The 15,679-nt window shown below is 47.6% G+C and overlaps 2 protein-coding genes across 4 annotated transcripts in view; one reads left to right on the top strand and one right to left on the bottom strand.

Moving 5' to 3' along the window:
- The window catches only part of LOC147613569 (zinc finger protein BRUTUS-like), an 88,340-nt gene that overhangs the window by 56,795 nt on the left and 15,866 nt on the right, over nt 1–15,679 (bottom strand). The gene's annotated exons all lie outside the window — the stretch shown is intronic.
- LOC147613570 (uncharacterized) lies at nt 6,732–7,919 on the top strand. The gene has a single exon (XM_086781191.1). The coding sequence runs from the start codon at nt 6,739–6,741 to the stop codon at nt 7,531–7,533; it is 795 nt and encodes a 264-aa protein (XP_086637317.1). The 5' UTR covers nt 6,732–6,738; the 3' UTR covers nt 7,534–7,919.

The raw sequence follows: 15,679 nt of genomic DNA on the forward strand, positions 1-15,679 counted from the left end.
TGATTGCATTCTGGGATCTGCTAGTCCACGAGCGTTATCATGTCAGAAGGGTGGTGTTTCTACCTTACACAACCCACTTTCAAAATCTGCTCTTGAAGCTCTAACACAAATGATGTGGATAATCGATGAGTCCTCAAGTGAGGGCCATGCCTGGTATGTTCCAACTACTCTAGTCGCTGCTCAAAGAAGGCCAGGCAAGAAGGAATTATCAATTTGGCTACCCAAAGATGCCTACAAACTTGTATCATCTAGCCTAGTTGCTAAGCCTTCTAAAAAGCACATCTTTTCCAAGCCTAAACCTCAGATTGTTACTCGTTGGGTCCCAAAGCATGTTCTTAAAGCACAAGGCTATTATGAGGGTGCAACAGCACTTTGGCTTCCCAAATGCCATGGTTTGCTAGGGATAAAAGAGTGTATCAGTAAGATTTCAAAAGCCACCCTCGGTTTTCCATATCAGTGGGTGCAAAAGAAATCAACACAACCTCTTCAAGATAGGATAGGTGGCTCTGATAGCACCTACAAATCTACTTGTGTTGACCTTCCCAAAACATGTATTGAATCACCAGCTGTCCCAATTTCTCCTTGTTACACAATTCCACAATCAACTTGTGTACCTAAGACAAGTCCAAATGAGTCTCCTTTGAGCATAGATTCTAGCACTTCAATGCCTAAATCCACTTATCTTGCTCAAATTCCTCGACAATTGCTAACCTTTCCACCTCTTAAGAAGGACATACCCAAAACCAAAGATAAGGCATTAACACTACAATTGAAGCTCTTTGGTAGATCAATGTTTGAATAGTGTGGTTCCTTATGCCTTTAGAGGATGGTGTTCTTTTTTAGATGATCTTATCTAAAATGTTTTGATTGGGATTGTAATGATGGATATCAGTGTTTCTAAATTTCATTGTTCTACGTCCAGATAACTCCTGATGGATACTTGGCAAGATACATGTCCACCATGCATTGACCCCGATAGTACTCGACCTGAACATCGCGGGGGTTATAGTGCTCCTCCTTTTCAAACTCATTCTAGGTACTTCTATGCTCCTTTAGGTGAAAATTGCTGTGGGCATCACTTTGTCACATTATTCTATCAACAACATCACCCATTTCCACATTGTCAAGAGTGTGCACGACTCGTATTAGGAGAAGCTTCACACATTTGTTGGATATGCCGCTCTTACTTTAGACGATATGGCACGGGCTTAATGAAACAAATTGTGGGAATTACACCCCAACGCCATAATCTTCTTAATGTGAGAATACCAGAGAGAGGACCAAATCAACGTAGATTACCTGAGGAGATTCAAGCACAACAATGGAGGGATACATGCTTAAATAACTTGCAACCACCTATCTTGCAAGCCCTCCTTCTCCAAGCCTCAACATGTCAATATTGGATCAATATGAGTACCTATATTGCGCAGTTCCAAAATCGAAATTGTCTGCTGAATCTTCCCATAGAACCAATGCCATATTTTAGCGAGGAAGCACTCCTTCCTCTACCACCTTCTCCAGAGGCCGGTTTTTGTGAAGGGTTGTCCCTGTATCCTGAAGTAATTGATACCAACTTTCCAGCAGAAGTGGACACGGATCCACCACCAGCGCAAGGGTAAGCTCAACGACTCCACAATAAGATCAACAAGCCAGGGCACTTTTCTCCCACTGGGTTTTTTCCCTCGGCTATATTCGGTGATTGGCACCAATAACAAATTTATTCCTTTCTTTTCTTTTCGTGTTTGTTAATAAACATTTTGTAGAGATCTCAGCTAAACAAGAGCATACAACCACGCCCCAATAGTCCACCTACCGTGCACACAAATTAGGAAGGGGGGAGACATGCAATGCCTACAAGAAGCAAAGAGAAGCAATCAGCATCAGCAATGAATCAATGCAAACACACAACATCAACGAGCACTACAACAGGTGTATTCAAATCATAATCTTTTTGTATTTTTTTCTTCGTCTCCTTCCGCCACCGCCTACAGCCAGCTGCTACACCTTTCTTGCATTCGCCTCTACTGCCGGTCGCCTCCACTTGCTTCAGCCAGCCGACATCTTGTTGCTTGCGGCTGCCTTCGTTTGCTTCAGCCACGTTCACAGCCTTAGCTGCAGGTGACGATGCCTTAGACTAGCTTATCCCTCGCCGCCCAGCTAACGCCTTGCTTTCCACACAGCCTCCTCTTTCGGCCAAATCAAGCCTTTGTCTTCTTCGTTCACCACCTCCTCTGCCGGCCTGCCTTCCGCCTCCACCTACAGACACCTGCGTTGGCCGCAGCAGAGGCCACTTCACTGCGCCACCGCCTTCAACACTGCACAGTCAACTCAACTCCACGCCACCACCTTCAACGCTGCAGCCAACTCAACTCCACGCCACCACCTTCAACGCTTCCTTCGCCTACGTTGGAGGTGCTTGTGCCACCTCTAGCCACGTTAGCTTCGCCTTCTTCCCAGCTGCAGCACCACCTTCGCACCGGTTGGCCTTTAGTATTTTTTTCTTCGTCTCCTTCCGCCACCGCCTACAGCCAGCTGCTACACCTTTCTTGCGTTCACCTCTGCTGCCGGTCGCCTCCACTTGCTTCAACCAGCCGACATCTTGTTGCTTGCGGCTGCCTTCGTTTGCTTCAGCCACGTTCACAGCCTTAGCTGCAGGTGACGATGCCTTCGAACTAGCTTATCCCTCGCCGCCCAGCTGACGCCTTGCTTTGCACACAGCCTCCTCTTTCGGCCACTTGCCAGTCGCCTCCACGCCTTCCAACGGCCTTTAGCTGCCCCGCCTCCACTCCACACGGCCACTTCACTTTTTTTTAATTATTTTTACTACTTTTTCCACGCGGCCACTCTCCACGCCAGCCAACAGCCTTTTTGTTTTTTCACAGCCAGGCGGCCACCTCTTTGTTTTTTCACAGCCAGGCAGCCAACCGCCGTCGGTTGTGTGTTTGTTTTTTTTTTTTTTACAGCCAGGCAGCCAACCGCCGCCTTCTATAGCTACACCGGCCTCTCCTCACGCTCGCTAGCAGCGGACTCCTACTGTGTGCCTTTTATATATATATATATATATATATATATATATATATATATATATATAAAACAAAAATAAAAAATAAAATTTGCAACCTCTCTCTTTTATTTCTTTCTTTCGTTCTCTCTTCTCTTTCCCTCTCTTACTTAAGCGGGCTTCACACTTGGGAGCCTATGAAGTTTGCATAAGCTATGAAAGAGCTTAGCAACGTACCTCTTTTATTTTTATTTTTTTACTAATCCCATGTTAGCGAAAAGCATGAAAGCATGAAAGCATGAAATGGCAAAAAAAACAATGAATGTAAACATAATGACGGTACTTGAAAAGGAATAAAAGTAAAAAATAAATAAAAAACAATGCGGGAGAAACCTCAACCGCTCAATGGTTTTTTTTCTTATCCTAACCTTATCCACTCACACCGGGATTGCACACCCGAACTTAACCTAATCACTCAATGGTTTTGCAACCAATAGAGGAAATAGTGGTGGTTTCCACACACTCTCAACCGGATTTGAGTCTTCTCCCCGGCAACGGCGCCAATGGAGATACGGAAAACTCTCTCACTTGTAGCAAGAGTAGTATGATCCACATGTAGCTCAATCCAATGGGATTTGCATCCCTTTCGGAGCTAGGGATTCAACCCGTACCGGTGCACAAAAGCTTATCCATTTGATGGAGAGAATGCTAAGAATACTACTACTATTGACATAGACTTAACACACACACAAGCTCAATCTTGGCATTGCTCACTCACTCATCATCCCACTCATTCATACATTCAAAACAAGAAGAAAGCTTAGCTATTGCATACACAAGATCAAAGCATTCTTCATTCTCAAATACTCATTTCCCTAGCATGCACACAAACCTTGAAGCTATCAACAAGAAACATGCACACTAGAGAATTGACATGAGAAGAGAGACAAATATCAACTTATTGCATTGAATTAACAAAAAATAGAACTTACAACAATGTAGATGGGAAGAGAGAAGAGCTTGCACCTCTATGGAAGAAGAGGGAGAGCTAGTCTCAAGAGAGCTCAAACATGAGTTTGCCCAATGTGTCCCTAAGCTCTCAAATGAGCCACCTTTTATACAAAAACTCTAAAACTCCCAAAAGTTCCCATGTGGGATTATTGTCAAGCCCACTCCCACACTCATCTACAACTTGGAACTCCTTACAAGAGCCCTAAGTATCTTTTTGTTGCATCCTTGCATTGATCTTCACTCGTCACGCAACAGTGGTTGCTCTCCTTCGAACATCTACTTCGAGCCTCTTGTTTGGTACTGTATTCATCTTAGTTGTACATGGACATCATCTGGTTCATTGAACCCATGGAGCATTGTATTTGTTAAATACTCTCAATAATATATCATATATTAAGGGAGGAGTCGGCCCGTTCCGGCCCCAGTGCTAGTGTCCATCTATCAACATTTCATTTCATTTCAATTTTCACTTGTTATTAAGTGTCCATTTCAAATTGTGATATTAAGTTGTGCTATTACACGTGTGGGTGTCCAAGGAGTGTATTCCCACTTGACGGGATCGGTTTCACTCCCCCTAATTGTTTTCCTTTTCTTGGTGCTCAAAGGTGTTGAAGTGTTTTGTGTGCAAGTTTGTTTTTGCACCACCCTTTCGTCGTTTTGTCTGAAGACCGACGCCGGTTTACAAGGTTCCATTGCCGGGACATCGTCGACTTTCTGAAGTAGGCGAGTCCGTGGTTGCTCTGGCCGGGACAATCACCAACTTTCCGAAGGGGGCGAGCTCGTGGTTGTCTCATGTGTCACGTGCATCCCGCACTTGGATGCCACGTAGACATATCTGTACAAAAGGTGCAGGACTTGGGGTGGAAAATTGGTCCCATGTGAGCCTAGTCCAGGACGAGTCAGCCAGGGTTCTATCCCAGTCGTTCGAGGTCAGGTGTGCATTGTCCTGCACATGAAACAGTGTCTGTCCGCGCTGTGAGTCTCCCTCTAAAATGATGACAGTGACTCTGTGTATCTGGTATGATACTGGATGCCAGAGCACTATGTAGATAGTTAGGGTTTGCATGTAGGAAAGTGGGCCAGCCCATAGGGCTACCTCAAGGACTCTTGTGGGCATGGGGAAAGTGTACGACCACCCCTATAAGGGCTAGGAAGGCCCTGGCTGTACCCACCAGCCATGCATAGGAGGACTGTAGGACAGCCCTATGTAGATAGTTAGGGTTTGCATGTAGGAAAGTGGGCCAGCCCATAGGGCTACCTCAAGGACTCTTGTGGGCATGGGGAAAGTGTAAGACCACCCCCATAAGGGCTAGGAAGGCCCTGGCTGTACCCACCAGCCATGCATAGGAGGGCTGTAGGACAGCCCTAGGGCCTTTGCAAGGGTAGCCGACTGGTTATCCAGCCCTAAAGGGGCTGTAGGGCGATTGTGGGGCAGCCCATACAGGCTGCCCATCATCCAGTCCATCGTGCGCACTGTGCCCATTTCCCATGCGTCTAAGTGCCCAGTCCAATATTCAGTCATGCACAGCATTATTTAGTCTTTTTGCTGTATTTTATCAGTCGTGGAGCAAATATGGGACAGCCGACTGCTTCTAAGCCAACCGCCTAGTCTTCCTAGAGGGTATAAATACCCCAGCCCACAAATCATTTGCTCATCTCATCATTTACCAAGTGCTGAAGCTGAAGCAAGGGCCAAGACAGCCTAGAACCAAGCTAACGCAGAAGGGGTGAAGGATTGAAGGTCAAGGGCAGAGATCCATCTCAGCCAAGAAGGTTCGGTCAGTTTTTTATTTCAGTATTTTACATCGTTCTAATAAAAGCAAATACACCATTCGTGGTGGGGGCCCTACAGAGGGTATTCGGGACCCAATATTGTGTCCTCTTCACTGATGTATACCATTTTATACCCCCAGTATGGTACAGGATGGAGCTAGCTAGGTTGCATATCATGATTGTATACTCCATGCATATAGCTTTGCATTCTCCTAGTAATAGAGCTCCATCCCCTGCACACCCAGATTAGCTTTTTTATTCAGTACTTTTTCATTTTGTTGGGATGACAGAGGATACCCCATACAGGTACTCCGATTTGTCTCATAGGCCGAGTTCGGTCTTTTGGAAGACGTTAATAAAATCTTTCTTTCTCTCTCTCTCTCTCTCTCTCTCTCTCTCTCTCTCTCTCTCTCTCTCTCTCTCTCTCGCACACCCAGATTCAGCTTTTTTTGTTCAGTACTTTTTCATTTTGTTGGGATGACAGAGGATACCCCATACAGGTACTCCGATTTGTCTCATAGGCCGAGTTCGGTCTTTTGGAAGACGTTAATAAAATCTTTCTTTCTTTCTTTCTTTCTCGCTCTCGCTCTCTCTCTCTCACAAGGTCCATGGCGTGACGTCGCGCAAGCTCTCCCTGCTCGCGCTAAGCACTGGTGGTCCTGCCCTGCTCGCACTGCGCACCCTGGCTGTGCTACGCCTGGCGTTGCCCTGTCCGCGCTATGCTACGCCTATCCCCGCCCAAGCTGCCCTACTTGTGCTGCACACCCCCTTTGCTGCGGCTGCGGCTGCTGTGCTCACACTGTGCTAGCCTGCTTGCGCTGCCAGAAATTCTCTCTCTCTCTCTCTCTCTCTCTCTCTCTCTCTCTCTCTCTCTCTTTGTGGGAAGCACTACAGAATAATCTCAAGGAATGGCTGTGAGTCTCCAAGAGAAGCTCAAGGCCCTCGAGACTGCAATGAAGGCACTAATCAAGGAAAACAAGAAGACATCCGATTCCAAACTCAATGAGGTGGAGAACAAGTTACACCGGCACATCATGGCCCTCGAAGTACGGGTCACGGAACTTGAACAAGAGAACATGGCACTCAAGGATGAGGTGAGTGCATTGAAAGTGGAACTGGTAGCCGTCAAGAACACCGAGAAGGAAGAAGGGGAGATCAATGGCAACACTTTCACGGCCATCAAAGAAGAGATCTCCAAGGAGATCACAAAAGACATGGAGGGGAAACTCGAAGCCAAGCAATCAGGATGGGTTGAAGTGGTGAAGAAGAACATCCGTAAGGAGGTGAGGGAGGAGACTCAAAGGGAAGAACACCAAATCCTTCACACCACCATTGAAGAGGAGAAGATGAGGCAGGCCCGCCGCCTCAACATTCGAGTCACAGGTATAACTGAGACACCCGACTCCACTCCCGAGACAAATGGACAGCTTCTATGCAGGAAGCTCGGCTACAAGGAAGAGGACCCTCTCCCCTTCACCAAAGCATGGAGAGCCGGGAAAGACTCAACACGCAAGCGAGCCCTCATCCTACAATTTGCAGAGGAGACAGAGAGGGCCACCTTCATGAGGAAGAGGGTGATTCTACGAGGATTACAAGGAGATCCCATCTATTTAGATGACAACCTTACGAGGATGCAGATAGAACGCTGGAAAACATGCATGCCGAGAGTCCTACAGGCCTGGAAAGAGGGCAAGAGAGCATTCTATCGCGATGGTCGTGTCATCATCGATGGCAAGGCCACCGATTAGTGCTAGGCGGCCTATGGGACATCGGCTATGGAGGATCCAGATTCACAGATACACATAGCAGTTTGGAACTGCAATGGAGCACTTTGGACACATCCTGGGAGGATGGAGGAGGTCATGGAGGGACGGGACATCATACTACTTACAGAGACACACTAGAGCCTAGAGAGGGGGCTACCCAAAGTAGAGGATTATCAGTGGGAGTCTACACACAGGGGGACCACACGACAGAGCACATCAAGAGGATTTGGAGGTATAGCCGTACTCTTTAGGCGAGAACTACATGAGCGCCTACGGGTGGTGGCACGTGACCAGGAGGCTAGATACATGTGGATCAGACTGCAACTCTCGGCAGAGAGGGTGTTATACATTGCTCTATGCTACTTCTCTCCTAGAGGATCGAGATATGCCATGACAACAAAGGAGGAGAGTAGAGAGGAGGAGGAGGACACAGGGCCATTGGGAGAGTCACCATATGCAGCCCTTTCAGATGAGATCATACACTACTCCAACCTAGGGAAAGTCCTCCTTATGGGGAACTTCAACGCACGGACACAGAGCCGACGGTGCGACATTTATGATTTCGAGCACCCCGAGGTGATGCACACACTAGAGGTGGAGGAAATGGGAGTTCGCAGGGTGTCAAAGGACATGGGGTCGGATAACACCAGATATGGTCATCACCTACTTGAGTTGGGAGCCCGACACCATCTCGTTATTTATAACGGGATGAGACAGTGGCAGGATTCAGGAGCACTGACATGCTTTCCACGGTCAGGGGGAGGTAGCACAGTGGACTACATCATAGGGTCCATGGAGACCACACAGGCAATGACATCTTTCACCATCCCCCCCTGTCCTATCGGTGCGGATCACACGTACCTCTTGCTGTCACTGGCGAGCTCCACACCAGCACCCACACAGCCCACACAAGCATCGCATACCACTTTCTACTTCACCTAGCAGACATATATGAGCATCATGTATATGACGGGCTACTCCAGATGGATCCCCTGTCACCCCTAGACACACTCACCACTCAGATGTCATCTCTACTACATACGGCCACCACCCGCAGCGGGAGCATGCCCCAGAATCGGTGGTATGATGATGAGTGCAAAGAGCTATACAGACACCTCCGCGCCCAAAGAGCACTAGGGACCATTACAGAGAGACAGGCGAGCCCACAAATACGGACCCTACACGCCGATAAGAGGCGTGCATATGAGGTGGCATAGTACTAGGATATGTACCACCTTCTCATGAGCAAAGATACAGCCACTACATGGCGCCGGATGAGAGAGCCTCGCCCTCGTACCCCGATTGAGGATCCACACACATGGCACACACATGCAAAGAGCCTCTACCATATCCCTCAGCAACCGCCCATACCACAGCCGCAGGAGCCCCGCCCTACCACCACCTCTACTTTCTTTACCGCCTCGATGGTAGAGAGAGCTATCTGCCGGTTACAGCATGGGAGATCGGTTGACCACACAAGTATACAAAGTGAGCATCTTATTTATGCAGCTAACACACTGGCACCCTTTGTTGCTCACCTCTTTAATAGGGCACTAGTGGAGGGCCTACCAGCTAAGTGGACTATGCACACCATCGTGCCTCTCCAAAGCGGGAGACATGCTAGAACCCAGCAACTACAAGACTATCATGATTGGTCATACATTGGCCAAATGTTATGACACAGTGCTCGAGGCAGAGTTGAGCTCATATGCAGAGAAGTAGGGACTGCGAGCACCAGGGCAGGCTGGATTCTGACAAGCTTTCTCCACTATTGACCATATATTCACTCTGAGATGTCTGATTGATCAAGCTAGGGCGCGGGAGAGGAGATTATACTGCTGCTTTGTGGATTTCTGCAAAGCATTTGACACGGTGCCACGGGAGAGACTCTTCCAGCGCCGCGCATACGATGCCCCGGGGGGCTATCTGATGTTATTGCTAGCACCATAGGTGTGAAGCAAGGATGCCCACTCTCTCCTACACTATTTGGGCTATACATTGATGAGGTGGCTGACTTCATTGTTCACGGTGGTGGGGATGGGGTAGACATCTCAGGTACCACAGTCCACATTATGCTATATGCATATGATATTATTTTGGTCTCTGAGTCGCAGATGGGACTATAGCATCATCTCCATGCACTCGATGACTTCTGCACACATAGGGGGCTTACAGTGAACCTTGGGAAAACCAAGGTCATGATTTTCCACACCTCAGGGCCGGTTCGACAACAGACCATCTTCACACTAGCAGGAGGACAGGTAGAGGTGGTAGACTCATATGTGTACTTGGGGATTACATTCGCAACTCCACCAGGAAGATTTACTATGGCACAGGCAGCCAGGGATAGACTCACACGAGGGTATGCAGCTCTGGCCATGCTAGAGAGACAATGTCACCAAGCACACTTCCACGAGCCCCGCACGAAAGGGTGGTTGTTTGACACACTAGTCACCCCTGTTTTGATGTATGTTGCAACCTGCAACAGTATGGGCACCTGGGCTCGCCACCTCCACATGGTCTCAGATAGAGAGGCCTCACATTCTCATGCTCTCACGGATGATCCGCAGCAAACCCTTTGTCCCACATGACATTGTCCGAGCGGAGTTTGCTGCACCTCTGTCCCACATGACATTGTCCGAGTGGAGTTTGTTGCACCTCCTATGCTAGTAGAAGCCCTCTTCCAGACGATCTGCTTCATACAGAGGATCAGAGATATGCCATCAGATCGACTCTCACATAGAGCTTTTGAAGCGTCTAGGCAGCTCACAGAGAGTGGAGATAGGAGATCATGGTATTCAGAGATGATACAGTGGCTCACTCGGCATGGTTTCAGAATAGATCACCTGCCACCTTTCCAGTATGATATACATGCACCACACATCCAACTCTCTCACAGTGAGAGGAACAGAGTCCTTCGGCAAGATTTATGGCAGCGATACACTCAGGAGACTTGGATTACACCCAATCAGCCTCTACAGCCGAAGATGCTATACTACACAGAGATTAATTTATGCGTATCTCAGCGGATGGATTCATTCAGCGAACCGGATATATGGATGTGTACATGCCTCACAGTGCCCAAGTGGCAATTGGCCAGCTCAGAGTGTCATCACACCAACTTGAGATTGAGGCAGGTAGGCCAGTACGGATCCCCATAGCAGAGAGGATATGCAAACTATGCCAGGAGGAGGTTGAGAGTGAGGAGCATTATGTATGCAGATGCAGAGCATATAGTGTCATTAGAGAGAGATACACCACCATCTTCAGTGGACATCCCTCACTCTGCCAGATCGTGGAGTCCGCAGACCAGCGCAGATTTGGCTAGTTTTTCTAGTGCCTACCCTGACACAGGAGAGGGTTACACTTCAGCACACCGAGGACCTCCGAGCCAGATGGAGACGAAAACCGAGAGCACCAGGCTACCAAACTCCCAGACTACATCAGAGGGAGATCACAAAGATACGGGCTCGACATCACCACCATATCCAGGAGCGGCTCGCTCACTTACACTCACACCCGGAGATTCGATGAAAGCGTTGAAACAAACGTCGAAAACATCTTATTTGTCTGACACCTATATCGACGCTTAATCCGACGCGAGTTTCACGAAAGCAGCGGTGCATATTCAGACACTTATTTCGATGCACTTAGCAACACTCTTTTCGACACGTATTTCAACGCGTGTTTCGACGATGATATCGAAGCTTTTATGAACGGATGCAGGTTTTATTTTAAAAAAATAATGGTACACCCAGGTGCAGTCCTACAACTGGGTGTACCTGCATACCACTGTTACAAATTACATCTATATTCTGTACTGAAAAGTCATGAAATGATAATTTCTATTAAGTAACAAAAGTTGCTCCGAGGGATTTTTGCCTCGCCATCACCTATGTATCACATATTACACCCCCATTATGGTACTAGTTGGAGCTAGACAGATCTGCATTGCATTCTTGTATACCCTACGCATATAGGTTGCATACTGAGCCTCTAGCAGTAGTGCTCCATCCATCACCCCCCCCCCACTAGCTCAGTACTTTCATATTTCATGCTCATTTTGTCCTTTTTTTCTGGACATCCAGAGGACATTGACAGTTGTACATTGATTTGTCTCATAGGTCGACGGCCTCTAGTAGACGTTAATACACCCCCATTATGGTACTAGTTGGAGCTGGACAGATCTGCATTGCGCATTCTTGTATACCCTACGCATATAGGTTGCATACTGAGCCTCTAGCAGTAGTGCTCCGTCCATCACCCCCCCCCCCACTAGCTCAGTACTTTCATATTTCATGTTCATTTTGTCCTTTTTTTCTGGACATCCAGAGAACATTGACAGTTGTACATTGATTTGTCTCATAGGTCGACGGCCTCTAGTAGACGTTAATACAGCTTTCTTTCTTTCTTTCTTCTTTCTCTCTATTTTTCTGCACATCTACATTTCGTTTTGTGCGTTAATTTTGTCGCAACAAGTGTGCTGATTTCTGAGCATTGAAGTTACCGATCTACATCATGAGAGTCACATCAAGAAAGAGCTTCAACATGTGGAAAGTGAAAAGGAAGTGCAGGAGGTAGTGCAGGATTGTGTGTCTTTGCCTATATGAGGTGAAGAGCAAGAGCTAAGGATGAAGCTCACGAGAAAAGACACCAAGGACAAGTAGTAAGCCAAGAACAAGAAGCAATTGAAGTGTTATGGTGCAAAAGATGGGTTGAAGGCTATGGCTTTCGACACTTTGTCACCGGTGGTATCTTTACGGAGGCTTCATGGGTTCGAAAGGCAGCTTCTTTCTATGTTGAGCAGTGATGATCTACTATGCTTCATCGGGGACTTGTGCTTACCGCTTGGGTGGAGTGCAAGTAGGTTTTGGGTGCCTGAAGATGTATCAGATGAGGCTCAGACAAAAGTGGAGGAACTCGATGAGGTTCTTATTCCCGAGCAGATACTAGCACACAAGGAAAGATAGGTACGAGGTAAAGTTTCCCGTCGCTATCTTGTGAAGTTCAAGAACTATTCACCGATGGATGCGAAGTGGATGGAGGAGGGTGATTTAGCAGATTCACCTCAGGTATTGCAGCTTTATCTTGATGCCTTTGAGTTGGAGCCGACTCTTGCTATGGCTCATTCACGTTCAGCAAAGCTGGGGTCTGGAGCATTGCCTGATGCTCAAGAGGGGGGGAGCACCTCCGCTCCCTTGTTACAAACAGGCTCAGTTGTCATCTAGGAGTTGCTTGGTGACATCTTTGTATTCACCGGAAGGTATTGATAGCTGACAGTACATCTGCTTATGGGACTTCTATGATATCGTGTACTAGTCACATGAGATGGTACCGTTGGGTATGGTTCCAAGTCGATTGCACCATGAACTATAACTGCAACTATGGATAACTCTGTCTACACCTATGGTTAACAGAGATGGTTTTTGCCTTTGGAACTAAGGTATGATTGAGGAAGATTCGGACATTGATCTTTGTCATATGGTTCTGGCTGTTCTTGACCACAGGATCGGTCAATTGGATATTGAGATGCTGCTATTTGTGGAGTTGGTCTCCTTTGAAATGGCATGGTTTGGTTGAGCTCAAAGTCTGCGGCAACCTGAGCTAACACTTCGAGACTCTATGGAGGGCATAAGTCTTGCGAGCAGTCCTAGAGTTGGTTTGGTTCATAGATATATGGATCGAACTCTATTTGTGCATGTATGCATACACTTTTTGAGGTATTATTGTATTCTGGTGCCATTGGATCCTAGTACCCTTGAGAATACATTGGGAATACTCTGGATTGTGTCGTGTGAGGCATGTATGTTGGTATGATACATCAAGTACTTTATTATGTTCATGGATGCACCACTGGGTGTGGCTCCTGCGGGATGGCCATGAGCAGAGTGGGTAAAGCATCAAGAGGGACATATGTGGAAAGTACTTAGTGGATGTATTTTTTGGATGCGTTGAGTGCTTTCATATGCTCATGTTGTACCACCAATCGCAACTCCTGCGGGATGTCCATGGGCGTAAGGCTAGCGAGCAGCCCTTAAGACTGTTACTTTAGAGTAGGTAGAGCATCTTGAGAAGCATATTGTTTGCGAATGTATATGTGTGTCATATGTAGAATGATGCATGGTTTTGTTTTTGGCTAACATAGGTCACGTGTTTCCACTTGGTTTTAGACTTTTGCTGCAAGTTCTGAAGGAACAAGCAAGAGTTGTTTGTCACTTTTCACATGACGGTGTTGCCATATTGTGCAGGATGATTGTTTTATCACCGAGATGCACTGGAGGGCCATTGCTTTTGTCATATGGGGCGTCTTTGCTCATAAGATGCCTTACTCTACCATTGAGTGCAATCGAGGACGCTTGCCATTTTTCAAGAGGGGGGTATTGTTAGAAGTCATCTCTTGTCTTTCTGTAGACACCAGGGGCTTTGTTGTGGGTGTGCCTGCCCTTGTAGGTGTTTTCTCATTTTTCCTCACTCCCCGTATTTTTTTCCCCATTTTTTTCCTATTTTTCTGTGGCTTGGGTAGCAGCCCCGTGGTGGAAGGAAGACACCTGAAGCTGGCCGACTGCATTTAGACATGCTGGTGATGGCTGGTTATGTTCCTTCAGGTCCACGACCTCCCAGATGAGCTGGCCAACACCCTGCCGCTGTGCGACTGGTGCTCATGGGTGGTCATGGAGGTTCAGGCCCTGTCGGCTGCCCTACAGCAGGCCGACTGCTATATGGGGGCCATATAAAATGGCCCCACAGCCCTTGCCACATATTGTATCATTCCGGGATCTTCCTTGTGTGTATAGAGCAGAGTTACACGCCTCTATCTCTCTCTCTCTTGTGCTGTTGTTTTCTGCATTGCGTTTGCTCTTGTGTTCCCAGATCAGGTCATCATCTCCGCTGCGCATTCTGACATGGTATCAGAGCTCTAGGCTCGTGATAGAGCTTGGGATTTGTGTGAGCAAGGAGGGGACTGTTGTGTTGCTGATTGGTGGGCTGCATGGGACTATTTGGGACGAGGAGAAGCAAGAGGACGGCGGGCTGATTTGCTGGACAGCCACTTGCAGGGGTGAGTTCTTCTTTGTTCCCTCCCACCCACCATTTTTCAGAGTACATCCCCGCAATGGCAGATCTGTTAGAGATGGCCGAGAGGCATGTGAAGATCCCTACACTCCCCACGTTCCCGGTGGACCGTCAGTTGGAAGGGAACAACTATGGCATATGGAAGGTTATGATGGAATCTGTTCTGGAGTCTTACGACCTTGCTGATTTCATCGTTGTTGGGATTCCACGGCCGGAAGTAGAGGAAGGGGAGTTACCGTCGATCCGAAAGGACCGGGAGACACAGGCACAGATGTGGTATCGTGTCAACGCCAGGGTCCGTTCGTTTATCTTCCTCAACTGCACACCGCAGGTAATCAATCATGTAAAGCATATGACGCTGGCCAGAGGTATATGGCAGCATTTGGCTTCTCTTTACAACAGGGTATCACCCATGAAGAGGATTTCCTTGGAAGTACAGATGCGGGTTATGAGCTGCAGACTCTTCAGCAGGAAGTTCTTCAGGCTGGGAAGGAGATATCATCAAAACGGACATGGCCATAACGTTGCTGTCGCATTTGCCCTCTCAGTACTCAGCATTTTACTCGTCTTTGATTCAGGGTTGTTTCCGTACGCCGTACGAACGTATTCGTACGGTACGGTTTGTGCAGTACGATACCGTACGGTATCGTGCGGTGTCGTACGGTCGGCAACGCTCATCTTGTCCAGTTTGAAAAACGAGCCGTTTTTGACCTTTTTTTTACTGTTTTCAGCCATAAGGCCTTATAAAAAAGGCTTCTCATCGCTCATTTGAATTTTGTTCAAGTCCTTGGTTGCTTTCATAGTCTCTCACTCCCTTGCAAGGCTCAAGCTTTCCCCCCAACGTCATTCTACATTGCCCCCCTCTCTCTCTCCTTCCCTTTCTTCCTCTCCCTCCCTCTCCCTCAAGCTATTCCCTCCCTCTCTCTCCCTCTCCCTTTCCCTCTCCCTCAAGCTTTCACCCTCAAGCTACTCCCTCCCACTCTTTCTCCCTCTCTCTCTCTCTCTCTCTCTTCCCTCTCCCCCTTTCCCTCTCCCTCAAGCCTTCACCATCAGGCCT

This window comes from Cibotium barometz, chromosome 43 (assembly GCF_041138505.1).
Source record: "Cibotium barometz isolate CiBa-2024 chromosome 43, ASM4113850v1, whole genome shotgun sequence".
NCBI lineage: Eukaryota > Viridiplantae > Streptophyta > Polypodiopsida > Cyatheales > Cibotiaceae > Cibotium > Cibotium barometz.

Coding starts and splice junctions, on each gene's coding strand:
- LOC147613570 (XM_086781191.1), top strand. CDS start 6,739: ATGAAGGCACTAATCAAGGAAAACAAGAAGACATCCGATTCCAAACTC.